Source organism: Mycteria americana, chromosome 6, assembly GCF_035582795.1.
Source record: "Mycteria americana isolate JAX WOST 10 ecotype Jacksonville Zoo and Gardens chromosome 6, USCA_MyAme_1.0, whole genome shotgun sequence".
Lineage (NCBI taxonomy): Eukaryota > Metazoa > Chordata > Aves > Ciconiiformes > Ciconiidae > Mycteria > Mycteria americana.
This window is the reverse complement of record NC_134370.1, coordinates 29804264-29823906: the sequence shown is the minus strand read 5'-3', so window position 1 is coordinate 29823906 and position 19643 is coordinate 29804264. Positions and strand designations below refer to the sequence as shown.

Sequence of the window (19643 nt, the reverse complement as noted above, 5' to 3'; positions counted from 1 at the left end):
CCAATTAACCCTCGTGGGGAAAAAAGTTTCTACACAAGCCACACATCTCTTCTGTTCTGTTATCCACACAAGGATAAACCCCCCTGTGGCTTAATATGCTATGGTATCATGTTAAAACATTGCACCAGTAAACAAGAGGCGGTGACAGTAGCAAAAAGTTCTGTGGTTTTCAACAGCAATACCCAGACATTGGAGTCTCAGTATTACCTGGCCTTCTAACATTTTTATGAGGCTAAAGACAGCAGAAAATTGATGAGTAAGAAGCTCATAAGACTTTTGCTACCCTACAGCTCTTGCTTTCAACAGAAAGTTGGGCCAGACGACCTCCAGAAGTTCCAAACCTAGACTTTTCTATGATTCTAAATTAATTCAGTTTTGTCCATCATACATGCAGCTTTCAAAAAAGCTTATTTTCTGCCTTAAATACTGCCAAAGCAGCCAAAATGTGCAGAAACACCAACCTCATTTACCAGAAGTTTATGTGGGTTAATCAAGCAAAATACCAAGTCATTATTGACAAGTACAAACAAGATTCTGCAGCTTACAATTTATGTTCAGACACTAAACCCCTTTTTTTACCCAAGTTAAATACAGATTTGGGTAATAATTCTGTAGATCTTAAATTTTAGGCAATAAAAAGTTGACATGGTTTAAGGAATCACCGTAAACAAATAGAACTATATAGTCTTCTCTAGCATGTCTACTGATCTCAGACACGTCAGGATCAGGAGAATCAATTTTTGCTCTTAACTTAAACAAGTTGCTTCAACCACATACCACACTTCCATTCTTACTATCTGATCCTTTTGGCTTTGAAAAAAACTAAACATCTTTAGAAGCAGCTATCCATACTATTTCAACTCTGAATCAGAACATTAATCCAAGCTGCTAGCACCAGGCAAGTCACTGTATCTGCACTTCTCCATGACTACCCATGCCTTTCCATGACTGCAGTTTCCATGACTTCAGGTGTGAACTCCTAACATTTGACCTGCAAGTTCTTAAAAGAATTATCAAGTTTATCTGAACTGCATCCTTACCTTCACCTCCCCCTCACAGACACGTTAACTATTTCTAATACAACGCTATGCAGTAACCTTTGAATCACCGCCTTTTCTAAGGTAGTAGGTACTTCAGTGATCTTGACCAGCATACACATCTAAAACCACACACCTCTTTTTGCACCCTTTCTGCATTCACAATTCTAAACAAACATAAGCAGGCTAGTCCCCAGCTAAGTATTTCAAGACAGTATCAGACAATTTTGCTGCCCACAGAGCATGACACTTAAGATCTTGACTATGTTGTAATGCCAGCTGTTGACACATCTCTGGAGCAGTTCCCTTCTTCTCTTCTGCATAGCATATTCACAGCTACACCACCCCAACACAGAGACCAAAGATGATTTGAAAGGAGATATTAGAAGAGACTTCTCTTAACAAGGAAGCAACTTAACATAATACTGAAGTGCACTTAAGGTAGCTTTAACCTTTGCCCAAACACAACCAGCATTTAAAGGTCTCCATCATTCAAAAGACAAAGGCACTGTCAGCAACAGTAGAGACTATACTATTTTCTTTTCACAAATCCTTTAAGCAGATATTTCCTTTCTCCATTAAATAAACCAAGAAAACCAGTTTTATCTGCTTCACTCCTTTTATCTTCACTCAGAGGGCAAGATACAAGGAAGAGAAAGATTGTGAGGAATCATTATCCATATCATTTTCAATAATAGTTACTTTCTCATATGGGATAGGCTTCTTCAATTCCAAAACACCCAGGACATATCATACATCAGCTTGCTGTTTTCAAGTAAATATTTCAGCCTGTTCTCTTGAAGAAATATGCAGGAAGTTAGTAAGACTGAGGTACGTCTAAACTATTTCAGTCTCTACATTTTGTACTCACCCAGAAGACAATGTTGTAGCTGAAGAGCAGGTATTTGTACCAACAGCTGACTTCTACATTAGAATATCGGTAATAGTGCATCTTCTATAGTACAGCGTCTGCACAGAAGAGAAAGGATGAGAATTAGGTAGTGAAAGATTTTAAGAATAAAGGATTTTCCAGTTGTCTTTTGCTCTGTTGATAAAGGGACTACAGTAACCTGCACCATATGCCATTCAGAGGTATGTTCAAAGTCAGCTGAGAAACTTCTGCTGACTCTAAACTTCCTCAAAGTATTTGTTGCTTAATAATCCTATCTCCTTTAAGCACCCTGATGTGGTAACAGGGAGGGACACCCAAAAAGGAAACTAGTATACAGTTAGACTAGGAACATCTGCATTAGCAAGTTGACATTCATCTGCTTCTCACTCCTTCAAACCATTTTAGACTTTTGCACAAGTCCAGGCAGCTGTCTAAACACATACCCTGTGGATTGCACATCCAACAACCCAGCTAGCAAGGTGTTAGAAGGTGTCACCTGGAAAACCTCAGTGTCTACAGACTGCTAAATACAATAGGCAGTTGTACTCTGTCTTTTCCACATTTTAATGTTTCTTTACCAAATCAATACCACATAAGAGGCTTTATTCTCAAGAACAAAAGCCCCACCATTAAACAGCTGATTTGCTCTGCAGAGTTCAGTTTTCTTGCTTCCCTAGATACACTAGAGATAAGGTTCAACTGCAACTGTTGCTCAAATATTTCAGAGAACTACAGCTTTTCAGAGTGTCTTAACTAAACCACCTCTGCAGAAATGCCATGCATAGGAAAAAAACAGAGGACAAACTGTTAAGTCGAGAGCTGGAGCAGGGAAGACAAAGCACTCACACAGCCCTCGCATTTTAGAGAACTGACCACGAGTGCTGCCTATGACAGACAAGTAGCAGTTCCACATCTCAACCCTCCACTCACTTGAGGTAAATGTTTTCCTCCCATAAGATGTCAGTGAAAGGCTTGCAACTGGGAAGCAAGCACAGAGAATTTTCAAACATCTCATAACTAAGATAAAGACTTCAAGGACTATGCTGACCTGCAGATTCACAGACAGCATACAAAAACCAAGCCTACCCAGCAAAGTCTGAAATCAAGCACCATGGAACAAGAGCACTGAAGATCTCCGCTACATCCACAGCTATGAGAAGGGAAACTAATTTTTTTTTCAGAAGGCAATCTGCACCTGGGTGTAAACAATCCCACTGGAAGAAGGAACAGAGTATCAAATACCTGTCAGCTTTGGGACTCCCATTCAATACAACAAACAGCTTGCTTTAGCTTTTAAGTGAAATACCAATTATTTTCCAGGACAACTATGGAGTATTACCATCAGTGTCTTATTGGAGGAGCCTATTTTTTTGAAATCTCAACACAAATATTTCAAACCTTGCCTTAAACTTTTTCCCCCCCTGGGGCTAAAACCACAACATACTCAAATAGATCAAGGACAGACTTCTCCAGCCAAAGAGACTATGGACAGAGATGCCAAACACACTTTGATTTTCCTTCCAGAGGCCTCCCCATGCCAGGCTTGGCTTTCATCTAGAAGCAGACTGAGAGTCCCTCCTTGGTCCAGACACATCCCCCATCCCTTTTCAATCCCAGCCAGGAAGTTTCTTTGCTGCCCAACCAAATGGAAATAGTTTTCAGAAATGCAGAGACCATGTAGAAAATCTAAGGAGGGTACATTTTGCTAGAATACTCCATAGCTTTAAGTAGTTATGGAAAAAAAATGGAAAAATCACGTGATTTGGCATACCGCAGTACAATTCCAAGACTAGGGGACAGAGAATAATTTCTGCTTTTTTCAAGCTAAGATGGCCTGCATGTGCATAAGAGGAATTTTCAGGTCCTACCAAAAGTTGGTAGGTATTACACAAGTCATACTGATCCACTTGACATGAAGTAGATTAATTTGTGTATAATAAAGCCAGACATCACCTAAGTAGCCTTCACACATATGCCACCTATGCAGGTTGCTTAAGATACATGACCCACAGGCAACTCTAGATTAGTGCATCTGGACAAACACAGTAGCAACAGAAAAATCATTAAAAGAAGGAATTACTCCCCCTGATTCCATACGAGATGGAGTAAAAATGCCATACAAGACAAAGTAAAACTGAGTTAAGTCAGAACTAAAACATTTTTTCCTCAATAGCCCCAGCAAAGGAACTGAACACACAGAATGAACTACTTTGCTTGTTCCAGAGAAATGGCAGTCTGGAGAATGATTAAAGGATATATTGCACATTCTTACAGAAACAGTATCTGCAAAATTTGTCAGGCTAGAGTGTGAACATTCACCATTAACACCTGAGCTTGATATTTCCACAGTTCACACACTGATTTCCATACAGTTTTAACCAAATACTGAAAACAAGGTTTTTTGCCTTCCAAAACCTCACCTCATAACTAGGTTCTAATGCTCACAGTTAGTTTATAGCAAAAACACTTAACCTTCGTTAAATCAAAGAAACTTTTCCTTTATGGCAGTACAGGTAGTGACTGGAAAGGACTTTCCTAGATGTGACCCAGGCATATATATGAGTTTTGCAATATACGTTCTTAAGATGTAGACAGTTTTGTTTCCTCATGCCCTGGTTCAGCTTTAGTTACTGACCTTTTCAACCCATCCAGTTTCACAGACAACATTTAGCAATCTTACTATTATGAGACACAGTAAAGAAAACTTGCAGAACCCCACTAATCTGAGCAGAGTCCAAGACTCCATTTGGATCAATGTAAACGTGTATTACAGCAATACAGTGGCTGCCAGCGCAAACATTCTCCGGATGCAGGCACACCGAGGCCTCCATCACCCTTCTGCCTCTCTCCCTGTGGAAAGTCAGGATCCTGGCAAAAGACAGAAGTGGCAACTGTAAAATGCACATACTACTAATAAGAAACATTGCTTTTGCTGCTGTTACCACTACAAAAGAGGAGGCAGCAGGTGGCATTTAGCTAGCACATCATTAAATTCCATAAAAATGGGGTTCTACTAGACAAAGAGGCTTAAAATATAATCTGAGGCAGAAAGGCAAGCATACCATTTCAGGATCTAAAATACAAACATAGTCTGAAGTCTTACTTTTCATTAGGTTGCCCACCCTGGCACTGGGACTTACATCCAACTGTTCAAGTCCCAACATCAGTGAAACTATTCACAGGAATATGAGCATCAAAAGTACCCGTACTGGTAAGCACCATTTCCTATAACAGCACGTAGCTCCCCAGACAGATGTTGCCTTCTGAAACATCTGCCTATATAAAAAGCATATTTGACTCGTTCTCTTTGCTTATCCTTATCAGGAGTCTTTTGGTTCTTCTTGACAGACCACCAAACACCATATGGAGCAGTATAGTCACTGCTGGTGTGGGAGTGACATTCTGACATAATAAATCTGAAGTGTAGGCGTGTCTGACTTTTTCCCCTAACCCTAAAAATAAACAGACCAAGCAATCCACTTAAGGCCACACAGCCACCTTCCCTGCATTTATACTAAAAGAAGTCATGTTTCCTAACATAGGAGGCATCTGTTACCAGTCTAGAAATCTGCTACATTAGTATTTCATTTAATTTACATCACAGGCTACATAATTATGGTTAGGCAACACTATAAAACATTTGGAAGATTAAAGTAGTATGTGGGCAGCATAGACTAGTAACTTTCTCTACTGTGCTTCAGACAAAGCAAGTCACATTATGTCAGCTGACAGTAATCACCCACTCATGACAACAGGAATTGCTAAAAAATTAAATACAGAGCACTGCTGCTTGGGTAGAATATATAATTTTGTCTTGGTGTTTACAGCTTCAGTGAGGGAAAAAAAATGTAGTTGTTCATCAAGAGGCTACTGCCATTTCCAAAGCATTTCTACACCCACGGATTCCACTCTTACCTTCAAAATGCTACAGCAGTGATATTCATAGACTATAGATTTTAACTCTCATAAAACAGAAGCTGTGATATATTAATCTAATTTGGATATGCAGGGAAATCCTCACAGATAAGATGTTAAATCTAGAACAAGAAAAACTGGAACACTAATGCATGTCTCTACATCTAGGTCCACGAATTCTTTTGACCCTCAGGAGGTGTTAACTTTACAAGGCAGACCTAAGTCACACTGAGGTTCCAGGTTCAGCTAGTACCGCCACCACATGTAGTCCTGATCCCCTTCCCTGCCTCCTCCTAAAATCTGCAACTATTAAACATCCTACTCAGTGGAGCAAACAATCATATAGCAAATCATGTAGCAAATCTTCAGATCAATCCTGTGATCTTGTACCACGCACCAAGAAGAAAACGGTTTTAAGCCTTCCAATTTACCTCCCCAGAGCTTGTACAAATACCAGTGTGGGTACAGTCAGGATGTGGCAGGAGAACAAGAATGGGAGGCCAGAAGCAGTGCTAGCTTCTGAGTGTGCTCACGGAAATGCAGCACCCCTGCAATGCCAGCCTACACCAGCACCACAGGCTACACCACACTTGAAGCTAACACACTGAAATGGATGAAGCTGGGGGAACAGGGGCAGAACTGAGACAAGAGAAAAAGACAAAAATTTCATTTTGTAAACTGTTCGCTGCTCCCCCCATCATTCATCAATACAAAGCATCAAGTCTATATGAAGCTGGTGAAGCGAATCAACAAAGTCAACAGAAGAATGCACTGAGGAGCAAGAAGACTTTAAAATACAGCAAGAAATGGATGCACTTTGGCCTATTGTTTGTTTTGATATGACTACTTAATTCCATTACTCCATCAACACCACATCTATATCAAAAAGCATCAGTTCATTCATTCAAGACATGGTGCCATTAAAAATAATTGTCATATTCTTTGGAGGTGCTCAATCAATAGGGGTTTCTTTGTGAAGTTGAAAGAAAGACTTATCCCTGACCAGGGATAGTTCAGACATTTTTTAGGACCTTCTGAAAACTGAGCAACTAAGGGGCACCTACAGACTGCTCTTTCCACATCCCAGAGAGAAGCTGACTACCAAGGGAGTCTTAACGTTCAGTACAATATCTGGGTGCTGGGCATCAGCTCAGTCCTTACATGTGAAGATTTGGTGCAACACACAGGGCAAGAAAAACTGACAGGATTTGGAGCTCTTACAGGCTAATCTGATCCTGGAAACAGAGATAGTAGCCCTGTGGATGATTCAGGAACTCCCTGCAAGCATGTGTCATCTTTATGTTTGTAATTTTTCTCCAAGGAACTCTGAATGGGGCCTCACAAAGAAGATACAAGCTTCTCTTAATGAATACAAGTATAGTGTATTTACTTCTGCTGCAGTCCAGAAGAGCAAAGAAATATTTGCTCATTCTTAGAGGAAACCTGAGGATTATTCAACAAAAGGGTATTTTTGAACCTGAAAGACTCATGATACAAGACAGATATTGCTAATAGGTTATCCCTGTTTTACTAGAAAAATAATGGTAGATAACAGATCTCTGAATTCAATGGAAAACACGACCAAAGCCAGACAGATTTCTTAAGACATCATCTTTTGGGGCTCTTATTTTTGCAGTGTGCTGAAGACTCAAAGTCCTCAAAGTATTTGAAGAATATTTCAAGCACAAGTTACTCCAATAAAAACTTTACAAAACAATCCCTCTGAGCAGATCCAAACTCCTATACATGGGAAGAGTTTCAGGTTTCACTGACCAGGCTTTATTCACTACAGCACAAATTGCAACTTAGGAAAACTTGTAAGGAACATACACTAGTCTTCCCAAACCCAAAACAAGGAAGCAGCAATTCAGAAGAGCTCCACTCAAGCTCGACAGACAACTCACACTAAAGTTATACACGTGCTTTTGGCCAAGCCATTACTTATGTGGATGAGTTGTATCTGAAATACCATGTAAAAGTACTCTGAACTTAGACTAATATTCAGAAAGTAGACACCTTAAATTCTGAAAAATAATCTACAGGGGCACCACAAAGCATCATCTTTTAACCTCTTCTGAACTGCCTACTTGACTAACATTGTAGTCTAATAGTGTAATCTAACAGGAGCTGGTGGAAGGCCAAGGCTTACGTAAAGCTCGTAAGGGGGATTCAAGTTGGAAAGCAGAACATCTGAACAAGAATTACTGTCCTTGGGAGAGAAGCACATCCTGAAGAAATATTAAGCTAATTAAAATGTTTTGGGAACCATCTGAAACAACTAGAAGTGTGATAAGAAGCACCCTCACATGAACTATCCTTATTATAATACTAAATGTCACACCCCTCAAGCTGGAAACCCTGGCCCAAGCAGAGACCCCTCAACTTTGAGCATGTGCAGAATAGTAAAGTAGCACTGTAGCTTTAAAGTTGAAATAAGAGAAATGTAGACCAATAGAAAACGGCTTTGTGTAATTACTAATGCATATGCATAACTAGACTGTATAAATACTGTACCTGCATGACCGAACTTTGTGCTAGCTTTGTGGAGCTACCACCTAGCACCCATCTCTGCGCAGACATGAAATAAAAATACCTCTGCCCTGTGTGTATATTGGCATCTTGCACACTGGGTAAACAACCTCACACTTGTGGGATAACAACTCTGTTCAGCTACCCACTGAATTTTACTAGGTTTACGCTACTTCTGCTCCACTGACCTCAGGTTCACTGAAGTAATAAGCAAACAGATAGACTTTCTGCTCCAACATACAGCAGTGCTTGACAAAGGCACCAACTAAAAGGCAATGGATCTCTTACCTAGTTCAAAGGAAGTCTGCTCAAAGGAGCTGACTGCAAATAAAGTGTATACTCCATATTCTGACTTAAAGCAAGAGATAGCACAGGAAGCAGAAAGAAAAGGAAATGTCACAAGTAAAAGGAGTCTAAAAGTCAACAATTTTCCAAACATGAGGAGAGGAGTGAAAGACAGTAGGAGAAGGATCTTTGTAAGCTGTCAGGTTCTTTATTAGTATTTAAGAATTGCAGGCAACAGCAGGAGTACAGGATGTAGGGCCTTCACCAACCTTATCCTCAAAAGCACTATGAGGTAACTCATGCTCATGCAAGTTAGAACTCAGACGGATTACACCAGGATAAGTGAAACCAACACTAGACACTGTCACTACAGTTCTATAGATGGCTCATTAACATCTTGAGAAAGTTTGGAAAAACCTTTCATGTCTATGAAAATTTTCTTAAAGCCATTGACCAGTTTCACCTGAATAGGAGCTTGCCTGTGTTGTAACTTATTTAGTATATGCAACAAACCACAAGCTATGTTCTCCTTTTACTTCACAGAAAAGTTCAGGTATTGTGAAACACATAGAAGCGTGTCAGTCATTCTGATCAAGAGTTTATTCACTCCAGGGAACAAAGCCTGTTAGAACAAGTAGCCAGAATAATCTTAGCTAATCAAAACTCCTCAGATGCTTTATACCACCTCTCATGAGAGCAGATACATACCCACTCCTTATAGCATCAACAGTAGCAAGGCAAAACTCAAGGTCTCAAATTAAAGCAAGCATGTAATTTGACTTTTTTTTGCCTTCCAACAGAAGGTTTTGGAAGCCTTACAAAGCAAATATTTCATTTGAGGAGCCAGAACTTCCAGTTTGGGGAATAGTTTTATTTCTATTTAGTGATCCAACAGTAACAGAACCTATTCCATACACACTGTCTGCTACCTCCACACAGACCAAAATGTTTCAAGAACAAAATGGGTCCTCCATTTGCTATAGCGCTTTATATCACAAAAATAAGTCACAACTTAAGAAGAGAAAAGACAGGAAGCCACCAACCTTCTTTGCTGACAAATATACTCTTTCTTCAGAGAACATCCTAAACTTTTAGACATATTGTGGCTTTCCTCCATTTCCAGGAATGCCACTTGTTCAAGTCTCCAGTTACATTTCAGCCAAAAAGAATATCCCTTCATTTTATTTTTTCACAAGAGAAAAACAGGAGACTGATTATAGTAATATACACTAAAGAAATGACGAGCATATAATTTAGTTTGGGTTTTGTTGGTTGTTTTTTCTTTCCTTAAAAACATTCCTTGCTTTGGGTATAACATGCAGTCCATCCACATTCACACCATATTTCTTAGCCTTTACACTGAAGGTTCCTATATATGTGTTTATATACTATATAAATACATATTATGTGTAATAAGAGATACATTTTAACAATTTAAGCCAGATCAAGGTATCTAAGTTTAAAAAGAATTCCAACATTGACATTGTTCTCCAGCAACAAGCACGCTAAGAAACCAACACATGTATCTGTACAGTACTAGTTACTTTCATCACTTGTTCTGGTTAAACAATGCTGTCTTCATGTCATGGAGACATGATTTACAGCTGAATCCATAAAAAACTCAATTTTTTTTCTCCCCTCCAACCCCAAGTAACAAGACCCATGCTTTCAAACACCAGAGGAACACTTATTCCAAATGAGGCGTCCTCCCAGCACCACAGGATGCTACTTATTGGGGGGATGGGGTGTTAATGTGTTTTAGATTTGGGGACAGTGCTTTCAAAGCTTGCTTTCTTTTGCTGCGCTCCACCTCGTACACCAATTGCATCCACAACACACCCAGTAGAACCTTATTTTACATGCCAACTAGGACTATCACCAGCTCACAGGCCACAAGAGAAAATAGCTCTTTTTGGCCACGTAGACAGCTCAACCACTATGTAATTATTCTCCCTACCAACTGACTTTCTGCTAAAGAAACACACTCGTGCAACTTTCAAAAACCAACTAGCAGGGAAACCTCTAACACAGCACTGGAAAACATAAGAGATGTGACAAAATGGCATTCACCAAACACCTCACAATCCTAACCACTATCAGCTCTTCAGCAGACTAGATGTCTCAGCCCAAAGACACAGAAATAAGCTAATGCTTCAGGAGACATAGCAGGTAAGTTTGCAGAGCACCTTGCACACTCCACCATAACACAAGTAAAAAGAATAAAAAAGACAAAGACCAAAGCTGCTCCAGGCCACCAAGCCCATGCTTGAACAGCTTCAGCCCTTCCCCCAAGAGCCAGTGCTCAGGCAGGTCATGAGAAACCCTCGACTGTCTCACTGGAAGACTCTGCATCTGCCCCAGTGGAAGGAGGAAAAACAGGCTTTCCACCTCTCAGGATTATGCCAAGAACAACACAGTGTCACTAAGAGATCAGGGCAGCAAAGGCCATGAAGTGACACTGTCAGAGCTCCTTCCAAAGCAGACATCAGTCTCTGCAACAGCCAACAGCAAATGCACCAGCAGAATTAGAAGGTGCAGAGGTTAGACACAAACACTTCCTAATCTGTGCCTTTAATAAAAGGAAAAAAACAAATAGCTCCAGAGAAAAAAAAAAGTGAGAACACAGGAAACTGCCATCTTAGGAGGCTGACAGCATGACTGGTTATACAAGCAGCACAACTCAGGAAAAAAAACCAGAGCTGAACAACACCTTCCCTTCTCACTTGTCCCAGCTGGACCAAGGTCTTTCAGTTGAACTCCCTTCTGCTTTGCAGAAGCAGACCACTGCTATGACCACTTCATCAAAATACCCTTTGCAACCTCAGGGTGCTGTACACTTTGCAAAGAAAGCCACCTTGTTGCCTTCTGAGAGTCATCTCACTAATTGCCTATCCATTACTTTCAAGACAGACAACTTTTTAGATGAACCTCTTCCTCCTCCGCAGGCTTGCCATGCAGACAAACTGAAGAAACTGAATACTCAGGGCAGGGTAGAAAGCTTTGCTGTTTTGTACCTTTTATTATATACAGCTATACCACTGCATTCATATCCCACACAGCATTAAGTACTTCCTTGAGCACCAGTTAATAACAAATTGCTGAGGGGAAACACGCATCAAGAGAATCACCTCCGTATCCTGGCAGTCTGGTCTCTGTGACAGCAGGCTTCTAAGTCCAACATCTCAGGTGTCTTCCTTCAGATGCAAGTTACTTGAGGCTATTCCCTTTGTTTTCTATTCCAGGAGTTTCTAGATGTCAGTGTACATGTTTCAGCACTGATTTTATACCCCAAAGCAAGAGTAGACAGCTCTCGCCAAGCAGAACAAATCACACTTTTTGAAATATTAAAATTCACAGCATTCAGCTGCCTCTGAATACTGTGCTTCATACTGCTTCCTGTAGCTCCGACTACAGCAACTGGAAGCTGCCCTGTTACCTCCAAGTCCATCAATTATTTAAAGAAAACACCTTTCCAGAGAGACTCAAGTATCCATTATTTAGTCTTTGAGCAGGAAACAAAAACCTTTAAAACAGGAAAAAAGATTTCCGGAAAGGGCTGTTAGGCCACATGAACAAATTTGGTTTTGTACACTAGCAACCTGACTGAAACAGAATGAAAAAGCCAAAAGCCCGTATGCACACACAAGTTCAGCAAGTGCCTGAGCCTATTAGTGCCAAAGGAAGAGTCCCAACTACATCAGGGGGCTTCAGCACAGGTCTTCACATGGAAAGACCTTTATCAATTTGTTATAAATGCCTGCTGTCTAGACTGGGAGTGTAAAACAGAAAAGCTCCTTTGTAATACCAGGACAATATTCAACAACACTTACTGCAAAGATCAAGAGGAAGCAAAGCCCTACGCTTATTACACCCTTGCCTTTCACATTCAGGTTCAGATTAAGGATGAAGACAGTCCTAAGATTTTCAGCTTTTGTACAGACTTGAAAAGACAAGGATGCAGAAACAGCTCTCAGAAGAAACACATGTAAGCAGGCACGCTGGATAAGAACAGAAATTCATTCACTTACACATATCATGTATGAGCTTTACTACAAGGAAGAGGATAAAACACTTTTGCTTTGCTCCCAAAAAGGAAGAGAAAGGAAACACTGAAGCAAAACAAGTGCTGATCCCCCCCTCCCAACAGGGTCTGAGGCACACTTTGAACCAGAAAGGAAAATAAACTTACTTTTAAATCCTGCTAAGAGCCCTGGGTTTGGATACAGCTCTTCTTGTGGTCAGCATATTTTTTCATTTGCTAAAAAGTTTTCTGCATAAGTGATAACAGAATTCAAGTGTGAATAATCAAGCAGAATGATACTTCTCTCACAAAGGGCTTCAATTCCAAGATTTATGTCAGATTGGTAAAGAAGGTCAGCAAAAGCCTGGCCATTCCAGTCAGTGGTTTCAACTGCAACCATCACAATCCCTTATTCTGTCAATATTTGAGGATCACCATTTTCTGCAGGTTAAATCTTTTGCTGTAATCCTCACCTGTGACATGCCATTTTAGAAGAATTTACCCAACAATTATTCTTCTGCTCACTGACCATACTGAAAACAGATTTTATTCAGTCATCCAGAATAAGAGAAGCTGTTTTACAATGCAAAAAATTCAAATCTAAGGCCTTCAACTATATTTAATTAAATTGTGGCTGTTTTCAAAATGAAGTCATCTGAACCTAGACACTTCAAGTTTTTTCCCCCTTTTTTTTTGATTGCTAGATTAAAAGCAGATCTCAGCCTTTTTTTTTTTGGGGGGGGGGGGGGGGGGGCACCCAAACTATTAAACTTTAAAACCCACACATATCTAACCTTGATGAGCTTTACTCTGATCACCTCCAACATTGTTCTTAACCTTTACTTCATCAGATGCTTTTGGCTGAGCATGAGCCAAAAGGTCAAGGAGAAGGATCCTGTTCCTGCCCAAGCTGTGCTAGGGGCTGGAAGGCTGCGCCAGTACCCTCACACAAGCTACCAACACTACAGCTCTAGAAGAGCCATAGATTTTAGGAGTGTGTAATACTAATGAGGAAGACACATGACCATCCTTTGGACATACAATCAGAGGCCACCTGGAAAAGGACCATTTCTTAATTCCCCCTGAACAACAGCCTGCAACATTTACTCCGAAGTAATGAAAATTATTGTTTGAGGGTTTGATTTACTTTATCTTAGGTACTTCAGTGAAAGAGCTTAAAGCAACATGAGAACCATAGCATGTTCATGGAATTTATGAATTGCAGCCTGTTAGCCTTGGAAACGCACCACATGCCAAAGTACAAAAGTCTGTTCTACCAGAAACAGGAAGTTTTAACCCAGGAAGCCACAGTGCAAAGCAGCATGGCACAAAAAGCCCACAAACAAAAACATTCTTGATTCACATGTGAGTGAAGCTTAAGTGTCTCCTTTGCCTGGTGTCTGAAACCCACATATTTAAACATACCCCACCCAATTGGAAATTTTTTTTTTGTAAAAGCAGAAAATTACGTAAAGGGAGGATCTGTAGGAACAGTTTTGACAATAGCTCTGTGAACTCCACTTCCCTCCACACACACCTCAATGAGATTTCTAATCTAACACAGTGAGATTAGAACAAGAGTTTCATTTATTCATGCTCAGCAGTGCTCAAACTGTGCCACACCTAATACACAATGGGAAACTTGATAGAAGACTGAGAATTAATCGTAGGAGTTTATCAACAGAAAAATCCTTCCCCTCCCCTTTTTTCCAAACATTCATTTCCAGATGATGACCAACTGGCAGCAACACACCACAGCTTCATAAACTAAATATAACTACCCTCTAAGAAAATCAGAGGTCAGCCTCAAGACAAAACAATCTATAAGGGATCAAAAAGCATATTCCTCAGTTGTTATTTAGAAGTTAGCCTACAACTTGAACTTCTTCATCCAGATTATCTACACTTTTGCATCCAGACATGACCAAATTCATAACACACCATGTCAACAATTTTCTTGCTACATCTAAGAGCAAAAAGTTGTATCTTCAATACCAAAGAAAGCGCCCCAATTAGATAGCATTTCAGGGCTCAGAGCCAGGACTTTTTATGATCCTTTCATTAAGTATTACAAGGCCTAAATCTAGCAAAAGGTAGCCCAGAACATACCCCATTTCAGTCCTGTCAGGTATGTTACATACATGAAGGCTCTTGCACAGACATTGCTCATAACACAGTACTCACAAAAGATAATACTTTCTTTTCTTCCTGCCCCCCACCCCCACAAGGGTCTTCTCACCTGGGGACTGGAGATAATGCTTCAACACAAAGGAAGCTATAACTGGATCAACTTAAACTAAATAAAAATCATACAGAGCACACAGACAGAGAAGAGCAATTCTGAATGATTTTTATTTAGTACTAGACCTCACCTTTAGCAAGGTCTTGTCTATCTATGAGTGAGATCAACAAAAATAAAACAAAATGCCAACCACGTAACTTACTTGCACACTGTTTTTCAACACTATTATAAATGCATTCCCAAACTTTTGGGAAGCTATTTCTAAAAACTGATGTTTCAATGGCATTGTAATTTAAAACATGAAAATCTTCTAAGGACAGGCAACATCACCATGTTCTTCCCTCCCCACCCTGCAAGAACAGAGCTAAAAGGACATACATCACACCCTAAAAGTACCTTCTTCCAGTTTCATTAGCCAGAGGTTAAAGAACACCATTCCAACAACACAGGTGTCCTGGATTTGTTTAAAAAAAACAACAAAAAAATACAAGCTGCAAAGTAGTTTCCCCCACAGCTCATTCCTACTTCACACCAATGACTAGACTTGAATTCCCACCTGACCCCTTCTCTCCCCACACAATTCCTCTGCCAAGCAGATAGTGGTAGCATCTCAACCATCCACACCCAAGCATTTAAAGTTTCACACACTTATTGTAAGTATAGAATGGCTCAGGAAGTCGTAAGAGCATGTGAGTACTGATATCTAACTCACTGATGGAGATAGCTAGAAAGGAGATCATCACCCCACTGAGCATTTATGAACAAGATATACCCTATACTTCCACTCTCTAGGAGCTGGTTTCCTTCCATTTTATCCAGAGCTTTATGTCCCTATAAAAAAAAAGAAAAGCAGTACTGGAAAAATCCTACCCTGCCAGTTATCTTAAAATATCCTTCCCTCCACCACCACCTTTGAAGACCTACTAAGGAAGGAAAAACCCAACATAAGTAACTTATTTTTACAACGTTTTTTACTCAGAAAGGCTCAAAATTGAACCACTAAGTCTCCATTGAGTAAGTGAGGTAAAGTCAGACATATGCTTAACAGCTTTATGCAGATACCCTGAAGTGTAAAATTGCAGTTTGTTCTACACAAAAAAAGCCAGTACTGAAGTTAGGCAGCTGTAACACCATGGGTCCTGCATAATAGCAAGCCTTTTCCAGCTTAGCTTACACCTTCTCCCTAGAAATGCACAAGGGCCATTCCCTTCCTTAAAAAAAAGTTTACAGAGGGAAAAAAAACACTTTCCCCACATTAACCATGCATAATGCATTTTACTTGAACTCTCCTCATAGGGTCTGTATGCAGCAGCTTCTCGGCAGCGCTCTGTAGCGGTCACAGATCAGAAATAAAACATTCACCTGAAACTACAAAGGCAACCAGGTAGAAGGTAAATGACCAAACGGGAACTGGTGATGTGTTAGTTATCCAAACACCCATCCTGGGACCCCACAGGAGCCGAAACAGGCCCGGCCGTTGAGCGCGGCGTCACCTGAGGCGGGAAGCTGAAAGGGTGTCAAGAGAGATCCCTCACTAACACAGCTTACAAGTAATTAAAGTTAAAATTAGAAAAAAAAACAGTTACAGGTCTCAATCCTCGCACACACACAGAGCAGTTGCTTCTGCTAACAGCAACGCCTGGACTGAGGGCAGGGGCTGGCAACAGCCAGTGCAACGGCGGAGTAAGGAGCAGGCAAACGCCGCCCTGAGGCTGCAGCACCCCGAAAGGCCCTTTTGAAAAAAAATTATTTTTTTTCTCTTTTGTGGCACCTCACTCAACGAAACAACTTCGCGTGAACTCCCAGAGGAACCCTCGCCCGGCCTCTCCGGCTTCCTTTAATGGACAACGACAATGGCAGAGGCTCACCATAGCCCCGCGTTTTCGGGAAACTTAACGAAGTCTGAGGGCTGCTGCCCGCCCCGAGGGAGGCCAGCCGGGCAGCGCTTGCTCCCCGCTCGGTTCAATGGCTGCCAGCTCCTAGGGGATGTTGCAGGGGAGAGCCGTGTGCGGGGGGAGGGGGGGGGGGGGGGGAGCCTCAAAATGCCGGTACTTAAAGACGGGGAGGGGGGGGAAGGGGAAAGGGGCATTATGTACGGCGGGGACGCGACGCGACCCCCGGGGCAGGCGGCTGAAGGGAATACCCGGGCCGGCAGCGGGTGGGGCAGGGACTCACCGGGGGCAGCAGCCTGCTCGCTAAGTTTCGCCAAGTTGGGAGGAGGGCGAGGCGGCGGTCGGCGTACTCACGAGTCCCTTCACTGCCTCGGCTAGTCCATGGACACGGCGCGGCGGCGCTCCCAGCCCTTCCCCGCCTCAGCGCGGTCGGCCACCGGCGCCAGGGTTCCCTCTCCGTCGAGCCGCCCCGCCGCTGCCGTGCTGCCGCCGGGGGCCGAGGCAGCGCGGAAATGCACGCCCGTCCCTCCGGCCACGCCCGCGCAGCCGTGCTCCACACAAAGGGGACGCGCAGGAGGCCCAGCTCTCCCTCCAGACTCCTGGGCCTCCGGGCGGCTTCGCCTGCTGTGACCCCTCCCCAGGCGTCCCTCGAGCTGGCGCGGAAGCCCCAGAGCCCCGCGAGCACCCCCGAGGCCGGGCGGAGGCTGCGAGCGCCAGCGGCCACCGCCCCGCCCCAGCGGCGGGAACAGCCGCCTCTCACGTTCCCACCGCTCCTTCCCCGCGGGCGACCCCCGCAGCCCCCTTCGCCGGCTCAGCTGGAGGGAGCCCGTGACCGCTCAGTAAGGCGCCCAGCTTTTTTATTTTAGGCTGGTTTTCTGGCCGAGATGGCCGTGTCCCCCGCCCTGCGGAAGAGGCTCAGAAAGCTGGCCTGCCCCGCGCCCCGCCCCCGAGCCGGGCTGAGGGAGCTCGGCTGTGGCCCGCGCGGCCGGCCCGTCCCCTCAACGGTGTTTCCTCCCCCCTCAGGGGCATTCGGAGCGAGAACCAGCATGCCAGGGACAGCGCTTTCAGGGTAATACTGAAGGCACAATCGAGCTTTACCTGGAAAGCCAGAAGGCGAAGGAAAAAAATAAAATTACCCCAAAGACTATTTTGAGTCTTCAGGCGTCACAGGGCTTTAAAATCTCTTTCAAGGTGCTGCGAAGATAGGCGGGAGAAGAAGGCAGGGCTGAGTCGTGGGTTTTAAACCCATGTGGTGAGCAAGTGATAGGTCACACCTGAGGTAGTCACCGCCTGGCAGGTGGGGAAATGCCCTCTTCCCTGTCTAGCTTAGCTCCTAACTGCCATGCACTGCTCCTGTTCCCTTCTTTTCCATGCCTTATGATCTCTCGACACAGGGAAACACTTCTCTCATCTTCATTCTCTTCCTCAACTATAGAGCAATACTGTTTTCTTCAGTGCCTCACTAACTACGAAAATACATTTGTGTGCAGGGAGGAAAGACTAAGGAAGGTAGTTCAACACCAGAGGCATTTTTACAGGTTTTCTCATATTCTCTACAATTCCCTCACCTGCTCCAGGGCTTGGACTTTGGAGACTTCCTTATTGCCCCTAGATGAGGAACAAGCACTGCTTACGAAGATGGCAGCAATCCCACCAAGTGCTGGCTAAAGGGTGAAAGGAACTGTTGAGCAATTATACAGGGTGAGCTTAGTGCTTCTCTTTGTGTGATAATTCTCCACTAGGTCAAGGCTGACAGCCAAAACCATGCTAGGATTGATATGGCATAAATGCACAGTTCCCCTCACCCACACCCATCTGAAGTCAGAGAAGGCGGATAGACACCAGTGCATCACCCACCCACTGGTCACATTATCAAGACTCCTTCTCATCCCCTACATGCGGTTGTTCGAAGAAATGTTAAAAAAAAAAGGGGGGGGGGGTTGTTTCTGCCTTCAAAACTCTTGAATGCAAGAGATTGCCTTAGGCACGGGTATTGTGACTGCTGGCTTAAGCCAAAGGCAGGAAAGGCTGACCATTTCAAGGGCCGTAGCTAGGCTCAGCTGCCTCCCTATCCTCGGAGACAGATACCATTTCAGGGCTCCAGTCTGGGTCTGGAGAAAGGCTCCTCTAACTCTGCAGAGAGACCTAAAGATTCTTGCACGATAGCAGCTTCTCTATAGTCTCTTCTGTTCGCAGGCCTCCCTGACCTTGCTCAAGGCTTCTTAGAAACCAAAGTAAAATTGAATTGACTGGTAAAGCTGAAAGAAGATGCTAGAAGAAGAATCACCTGAATTTTAGGGAGGATATAAGTGAGGAAGGGGAGCTAGGAAAGGTCATTGGATCAAAGGTCAGGTGGTAAAAAGAACTAAAGAGATCCTTTCTCCATCTCAGAAGTACTTCAGTCATCTTACAGAGCACTGAGTAACATCTCCAGTAAAGTCCAGAGCAAAGGCAGAAAGCTCCAGTGCAGTGCTTCTGTAAGAGATGGGAAGACAAGGGGTGCAATAATAACTGCTAAGATTCAGCAAGGGAAATGGGAAATTTCAGGGAAATTCAGCAGCTTTAGGATGTAAGGACTGTGGAATTAGAAAGGGCATTCGTCAGTAAAATAAGGTTCTCTTACAATTTAAAAGAATCTTGTAAAATGGTTAGTGTTAGCAGTTCACAGAGCAGCTGAATTGACTGTATTCACTGTTAGCATGGAGATAGTTTGAACAACCTCTTTCTGTCCCATTTATTTGCCTTTGACATTATCTCTGTTCTCTGTGCTTTACTGTGTTGCCAAGAAAATTAGGGTAAAAATCTCATCCATCACAGAAACATTAACTAA

At 42.6% G+C, this 19643-nt stretch overlaps 1 protein-coding gene across 1 annotated transcript in view; it reads right to left on the bottom strand.

Moving 5' to 3' along the window:
• TSPAN14 (tetraspanin 14) overlaps window positions 1–17569 on the bottom strand; it is a 42424-nt gene extending 24855 nt beyond the window's left edge. The window contains exons 1-2 of the mRNA XM_075505200.1: window positions 17097–17569; window positions 1909–2006 (exon numbers count right to left, since the gene is read on the bottom strand). Of these exons, the coding sequence (XP_075361315.1) occupies window positions 1909–1989 (81 nt within the window). The 5' untranslated portion in view covers window positions 1990–2006; window positions 17097–17569. The remainder of the gene's footprint in view (window positions 1–1908; window positions 2007–17096) is intronic.
• Between the last annotated feature and the right edge of the window lie 2074 nt (window positions 17570–19643).